Source organism: Xiphophorus couchianus, chromosome 9, assembly GCF_001444195.1.
Source record: "Xiphophorus couchianus chromosome 9, X_couchianus-1.0, whole genome shotgun sequence".
Lineage (NCBI taxonomy): Eukaryota > Metazoa > Chordata > Actinopteri > Cyprinodontiformes > Poeciliidae > Xiphophorus > Xiphophorus couchianus.
The window spans coordinates 6,602,921-6,610,280 of record NC_040236.1 but is presented as its reverse complement, the minus strand read 5'-3'; the positions used below and the strand labels follow the sequence as shown (position 1 = coordinate 6,610,280).

The window sequence follows — 7,360 nt, the reverse complement described above, 5'->3', positions numbered from 1 at the left end:
TTTATGAAAACTTATTTTTGTGCCAAATGCCATGTACCTCTACTTCTTTATTTAAGGGCTCAATGATGGGTATATTGCCTCTGCAGGAGCTTTTAAATCCGCTCTATTCTTGAAAATATTATTTATAAAGGAACTGAGATACTGCAAATGGAAACTAGAGAAACTTTAAATTCCCAAAGAACCCACACACACACACATACACACCATCTGTTTTTGTTGTTTAAAACTAGCTTATTCAAATACATATACATTTAGCTCTGACTTACTCAAATGGTAATTTTCCCAAATGGCCCAACTGTAAAATGGTGGCCACTTGACATGCATTTTGTAGAAGAAAAAGTAAGACAATAAGTATAAAATGAAGTTAAATTTCTATAACAGTTTTCGTATAAAAATCCCAAATAGAAAATGAGATAAAGGTAGAAATTAAAATATAAGACGTAAAAGGCATTAAAAAAATCTAGAATGTATTGTTTGATATCTCTAAGAATAGTTTGGGGTGATTATTATTATATTAATCGTTTTTTTTCAGTTGAACCTTATTTACCTTTTCAAGTTTCACAAGCATTTTCTTCATTCTCGAACAGGCTACAGTTACATTTTTCTATTGGCCTTTTTTATTCTCTTGCTCCAGAGCAGGCGAATTCCTCTAACTGTATTTAATAATCTCATCTAAATTATATCGGTTGTTCTTATTTAATTTTCCAGGAGGAACACACTACATTTCTTTCTTTCTGCGCATCATTTCTTCTGCAGGACCACTCTGCAGCTGCTTTTTCGTAAGGCTTTATCATTTCAAAGAATTGTTTTCGTCTCCGTCCTCTGACTTTCCACCCGTGCGGGTGTGTGACACTTCTGGCTGACGCCGGCAGGGTTTCCCCTGGTGTCTTACTGGAGATCGGCCGCTGTGAGCGCGCTGATAAGCTTCGCAGGAGGGGAGCTCAGCGTAGCAGCGGCAGGAGGCGCAGCCGCTGCAGGTGCGTCCTCCTCTTCCTCCTCCTCCTCCTCCTCCTCCTGTTCAGCATCCTCCTCTTGACTCCGCCCTCCTTGCTGCTCGTTTCACGCTGCGAGGATTTAAGCGGGCCCGCCGGAATGGTGAGGGCTTTCTGAGACTGACAGATTACAAAACTTGACGAGTTTCGGGTTTCGCAGGTAAGACAGCTTCGATTCGCACCCGGGGCGCGTAAAACAAGAGCACAACTGTAGTCTGCGTGGGAGTCCACGTTTAGCGATCTTCTCACTTTTACAACTCTTGATTCTGCGCTGCTTTCACAGCCTACACATTATATCACATTAGGGTACAGGACCTACAAGCGGAGTTTTGTTTTTGTGTTTTGCTCAGAGATGAACTCTGAAGCGGATTACGGAGGCTCAGGGAGCAGCGGCAACGGGAAGCTGCGCCAGTGGCTCATCGAGCAGGTGGACTGCGGGAAGTATCCCGGCCTGGTGTGGGAGAACGACGAGAAGACCATCTTTAGGATACCATGGAAACACGCCGGGAAGCAGGACTACAATCGGGATGAGGATGCCGCGCTTTTCAAGGTAAGAGACAGTGGGCATGGATGAGAATAAAACTGGCAACTTATTTAAATATTTAAGCTACAGACTGAATTTAAACTTATTGTTCGTTCATTTAGATTTAAGTTCTCTTTTAGTCACCTGTATAAATATTGATGCCCGGTTGTTCTGCGGAGTCTTTATGTATTATTTCATGCAGAATGTATAGACCTAAACATGCAAGCAGCAAACTATAAAAATGAGCCAAATTCAATTCAGTTCAGGTACATTTAATTCACTACTAATAAGTGTTATAATTTCAAACAAGTCTAATTCATCTATCGAAATATAAAATCAAATAAATTCAGAAAAAAAGTCATCAACTGTATACATTGTAATTTTAACAGCAGATAAAATTAAAAATACTATTTAAAATTTAATGTAAATGTAAGAAAAAAAACATTATTTTACGAAAAAATAAATAAATAAAGTTTTCGAGTCTAATTACGCACTCATTCTCGCATTCCTGCGCTGCAACCATGTGAGATGTGACCCTCTGCTGATATATTGCTTTTTGCAATTTTCTCCCTGCGAATTGTCTGCAGGCATGGGCGCTGTTCAAGGGCAAGTTTCGGGAGGGGATCGACAAGCCGGACCCTCCGACCTGGAAGACGCGCCTGCGCTGCGCCCTCAACAAGAGCAACGACTTCGAAGAGCTGGTGGAGAGAAGCCAGCTGGACATCTCTGACCCTTACAAAGTGTACCGAATCATCCCGGAGGGAGCAAAGAAAAGTCAGTGACTCGAACGCCACCTATACATCAAACAGCTGCATGAGTTTAAATGGGAAAGGTGAAGTTAAATCTTTTCTGTGTCGCACGCAGGGCCCAGACCGGAGGACAGTCCTCTGAGCCCAGTGAGCTATCAGATGCACCATCCATACCCTTCCGTACCCACTCAGGTAATTTACATATGCATACAAAATGAGCGAGGCGGGGCCTCAGAGAGACTGCAGACAGTCTGCTGAATGAACCATGGAATGTTGTTCGTGCATGAATGAACTGAGAAACAACAGCTTTATGATGTGTTGAATGATGCTGAACAAACATTTGTAAAGGGAAGGTACTTTAAATAACAGTGAGGAAAAAAATGCATAAGCTAAAGCAAATTTTGAACACTTGGTTCTTTGAAAAACATGTTCGAAATGGATCGTTGAATCCAAAACATTTTAATAATGTAACCTTGTAAAGTCATGCTTGATAAACAAAGCTGGATGTATGTGTTTGTAGATACCACAGTACATGCCAAGCCCCGAATGCAGTTGGAGGGATTACTGCCCGGAGCAGCCGTCCCTGCCCGACCTGCCCTTTACTCAGTGCCCCTGTCCCCCTCGCAGCCTGCCATGGCAGACCCCATCCATGGAGAACGGTACGTCATTTCTATCTATAACAGCTGCATGAGACCTATCCGTTTTACATCCACTTTTTGACATGACAAGCTTGACTCCGTTCCTCTTTCTGCGCAGGATACCAGCTTAGAGCTTCCATTTACTCCTATGGCCCCACAGACAGTCAACCCTCGCCCTTCCCACTGGACGCCAGCATCAGATCAGCAGAGGCGCTCTCAGGTGCACATGATACACTTTCACTTCACCTTTTTCCCTCTCACGCCATGAAATCATAGGGTCATTGTAAAACAGGAAGCTATAAGGCAAAATGCTTCGTGCAGATTAAATTATGCCAAAAGAAGTTTTTTCCAGCCGTATTAAAGATTTATATGCACAGAAACAGATAATCATTATGTAATCATTCCCACCAATCAAAGGAAAGCTTTTCAGAGATGTAACCAAAAACATGACATTTCAGCAAGAAGTGAGCAATCTTTTCAGCCCCAGTGTAATAAGTGAAAATAAAGTTTCTTTAGCAATTAAGTAACATGTTCTTAGTATACACCCTAAAAGAAAATATGATCCCGGTAATCAGTTGCTAGAGATGCACCTACATAAATTTGACTATATTTAAAGGTATAATGGTTAAATTCTCAAACACATCAGGCCAAACTATAATAAATTGAAATTAAAGGCTTAATGCCATTTTGCAGGGCATTAATGTGAGAACAGGGTATCTAAGGTCTAAAGTATGACACAAATCTTGCAGCACAGATCCTGTTTCCTAAAAAGCAGAGTTTTGTCAATTTCAGGTGACCTTCTACCTAAATAAATGCTGTTTTTGATCCAACTACAGTTTTGAATCTGACTGTATAGGTGACAGAAGCATAAACAGGTTGAAAACAGGTCAGGTTTGTTGACCTTCTGTCGGTTTTCTTTCCTCGAACAGACTTCCGCCTCCATGTGTCGGTATATGTACGGGACACTCTGGTAAGGGAGGTGACCACCTCCAGTCCAGAGGGCTGCCACATCACCCCGAGCCCACCAGAGAAGCCCTACCTCTCGGGTGGTCCCGATGTGGTGGCGCTGCCTGTGGACATCCAGAGGAGGGTGGACGAGTGCCCGCCGAGTCCGCCGTCCGGCCTGGAGAGCGGGGTCCTGCTGTGGATGGGCGCTGACGGACTCTACGCCCGCAGGATGTGTCAGAGTAGAGTCTACTGGCAGGGAGGCCCTTCAATGTACGGAAACAAGCCCAACAAGTTGGAGAGAGACATTGTCTGTAAACTTCTACATACACAGGACTACCTTACAGGTGAGACTTCAGAAAGCGTGATCAAACTCAATTACAAATGCTCTACTTTTTTGATAATGATTTGGGAAAAATATTTGTATTTTAATGAGGTTACTTTTAAAATGTTACATTTTTGTATGAGTTTATTTTTCGTTTTTACCCACATGGGGTTAAAAAAAAAAACTGCATTGAAATTCACACCGTTTCCTATTTTAATCGGACAAAAGAGGCTATATTACCGAAACTATTGTGGCTTTTAATTAGAAAAGGCCATATTAAAGGGACAGTTTTGATTATGAAATCACATGAGTACCAAACTTGCAGCTCATTTACTGGAAAGGCCCCTTAGTAGCATCTCAGAAGAATTGTGGTGACCTTCTTCAAGTAGCTTTTCATGATAAGGTGTCAGTCACATGACTTTTTACAGAGCCACATCTTCCCCACCCACATGCACTGACAGCCCCAGCTGTGACTGACAACTAATTGTATTTGCATGCTTAGTGTGACCAGGACTTTCCATTCGATTTACCCCAAAATGTCATACCACTTCAAGAGAAATTCTGGTGAAATCATTTTGAGTCCTCAGACTTACTCCAGATAACAGAGCTATTAATAATAATGTAAACCTGCGTTGTTTCCCTTTCCCATCATCCAGAGATCCAGAGTTACGGGCTCCACGGTCGGCCGCTAAGTCGCTTCCAGGTCCTGCTGAGCTTTGGAGACGAATGTCTAGATCCTCAGAGACAAAGGCGAACCCTCACAGTCCAGGTGACTGCTAGATTCCATGTTTAAGAAATCTTACAATGGCTCTTTGTGTAAATATATGTTAGAAGACACTGTGATCAAAATAAAATCATAGTTTGATTTTTCAGTGTTATGTTTTGAAAGGTTTCAAAAAAGTAATGCTGAACTTTTAAGTTTGTTTTCAAAACTCAAAAATAGGACTTGAAAGTCTGCAGGAACTTCTCCATTGTCAAGATGCACATGTTTCAAATCTAAATTTAGATTTAGAAAAAGTTGCTAAGAATCAGCATCAGTCTGGTTCCTAACTTTAGGATTACCTCTCACATCTTTGATTTCTACAGCAGCATACGGTGTCAGAGATCTCAAAATGACAAGGAAGGCTATTTTTAGCACGGCTAGCCATTCTTATTCTATTAATCAACTTTTTTGGTAATTTGTAATATTTCTTGCTACAATCACCTTTTCTATATGCAAGTTCAACAGCAACACAGTCAAGATAAATCTTATTAGTCAGAGAAATAAGAAAAATAATAGGATTTAAAAACAACTTGCTTTGACAAGTATTTAAATAATTGAGTATTTCTCACCATAAATTCAGCTTTTATGTGAGCAACTGACAGAAACATAGACATGCAGAAATATATGTTAAAGTGCACAGGGATCCAGGTTGTATCTGTGATTGTTGTATATAGGAATGAGACTGTGTGTGTTTTCAGAAGAAAGAAAGACATTGAATTACCAAGTCTGTCGTAAATGGCAACAAAGTGCAACTTCCTTGAGCATTGTTAGCCTTGACAAATTAACAAACTCATCTCAAACTTTTACCAGTTTAAAATGGTACATTTATACTGTGCTAGTCAAATAAAAAAAGAATAATAACTCAAAGTGTAAAATGGAGCCATATTGAAGTGTTTTTCTCTCCTCTGTGTTTCAGGTGGAGCCGCTATTTGCCAGGCAGTTCCTGTTCTACGCCCAGCAGACTGGTGGGCACTATTACCGTGGCTACGAGCATCCCACAGTTACGGAGCATATAAATGCCACCGAGGACTATCCGAGAGCAATCACGCATCACCACAGCAGCACCCTGCAGGAGTGAACCATGAGCGGTTTGAGTGACTGTGAAAAACTTCATGAAGCAACTGAAGCATTTAAAAAAAAAAACATGGCCGTGAAATCTCAGGGACAAACAAAAATGGTCGACTGTGTACATAAACTGAATATTGAGTTAGCCTTTGTTTACTTAGTTTTCAATTCTGTGTATTAACATGTGAGTGAATATGTGTTGGTGTGATAAAACCAAAAACTGCTGCGCTGTTTTATTTTAACCATACATTATTCATTTTAGGAAATTGAAACTGACAGCGGAGGTGATTGTACTAACGAACAAAAAAACCTTTTGTGCCTTAAAAGAATAGTGCAAAACATACATTTTATTTTGTAAGGTTTCAAAGGTACGAAATCCATCCTGAGATCCATGACGTGACTAGTACTTGACTAGCTTAGCGTAAAATTGGAAGCAAAAAGGTCTAGCCTGCTTAGAACTCCAGCAAAATCCACCAAAGAGCTACAAAATGTTTGATTCTTAAGTTAGAACAACAAAAAAAGAAAAGTATTGCTTTCTTGTTGGGCCAAATTTTTATTTCTGTTAGTTAGTAACTGCATCTAACTCACACTTTGAAATTATATTGTGAAACTGAGTATTATTGCTTTTTGTCGTAGAACCCAAAAAGATTTTAATTGTGTACTTTTACGCCTTAAACAAGTTGGAAAGTATTTTTTTACTGGTTACAAAAGGTCAGTGTTGCAATTTTTATGAGTAAGCTTACTGGCTTTACTTTTGTATTTTATTTACATAAGAAAAAAACATACATTCTGTTTGTAAATATCAGCTGGGGTAAGAAGCTGCAAGTTTTTTATTTTATTTAACAAACCTCTTGTAAATAGGAATTTTTGCTACATATATATATATATTTTTGCTAGTGGACACTATTACTACTGTTTGTATAAGAAACTCAGGGAGCTAAGGGAGATAAGCTTCTTAACTTTTATTTTGTATCATAAATGTTTCACATCTGAACAAAGCTTGTTTTAATCTGAATGTATTTTGTCTTCAAGAATAATTTGTGTTTGTATATATAAAAAAAAAGAAACAATAATAAAAAACAACAAGACACTGTGAGAAAGGCCATGCTCTCTTCATAATTGTGTGTGTTCTCCGGATAACGTCAGTACTATCTGTGCGTGGTTTGCACAGGAAGTGTGGTTCACATGCAGGATGACGCTGGTTAATCAAACTCCGGGTTATCGCAAACAGTACGATGACATCAAGAAGGGCGGAGAGAGAGAGGAAGAGGTTGGCCGCGCTTTCCGCGTAGAGCAGTGGAGAGAAAGCCTTCCTGACTTCTGCTAGCAGAAGTGTTTCCACTTTTATGGAAAACAATCA

General features: G+C 40.0%; 1 protein-coding gene across 1 annotated transcript; it reads left to right on the top strand.

The window, feature by feature from the left end:
• Positions 1-1,020: 1,020 nt before the first annotated feature.
• Positions 1,021-7,103, top strand: LOC114150407 (interferon regulatory factor 4-like). The gene is made up of 9 exons (XM_028026779.1): positions 1,021-1,152; positions 1,343-1,542; positions 2,103-2,289; positions 2,380-2,456; positions 2,785-2,923; positions 3,021-3,122; positions 3,832-4,194; positions 4,829-4,941; positions 5,852-7,103. Exons 2-9 carry the CDS (start codon positions 1,345-1,347, stop codon positions 6,011-6,013), a joined length of 1,341 nt encoding a protein of 446 aa, XP_027882580.1. The 5' UTR covers positions 1,021-1,152; positions 1,343-1,344; the 3' UTR covers positions 6,014-7,103.
• Positions 7,104-7,360: the final 257 nt, after the last annotated feature.

Coding starts and splice junctions, on each gene's coding strand:
- LOC114150407 (XM_028026779.1), top strand. CDS start 1,345: ATGAACTCTGAAGCGGATTACGGAGGCTCAGGGAGCAGCGGCAACGGG. Junction 2,290..2,379: donor CCCGGAGGGAGCAAAGAAAA/GTCAGTGACTCG, acceptor TGTCGCACGCAG/GGCCCAGACCGGAGGACAGT. Junction 3,123..3,831: donor ATCAGCAGAGGCGCTCTCAG/GTGCACATGATA, acceptor TTCCTCGAACAG/ACTTCCGCCTCCATGTGTCG.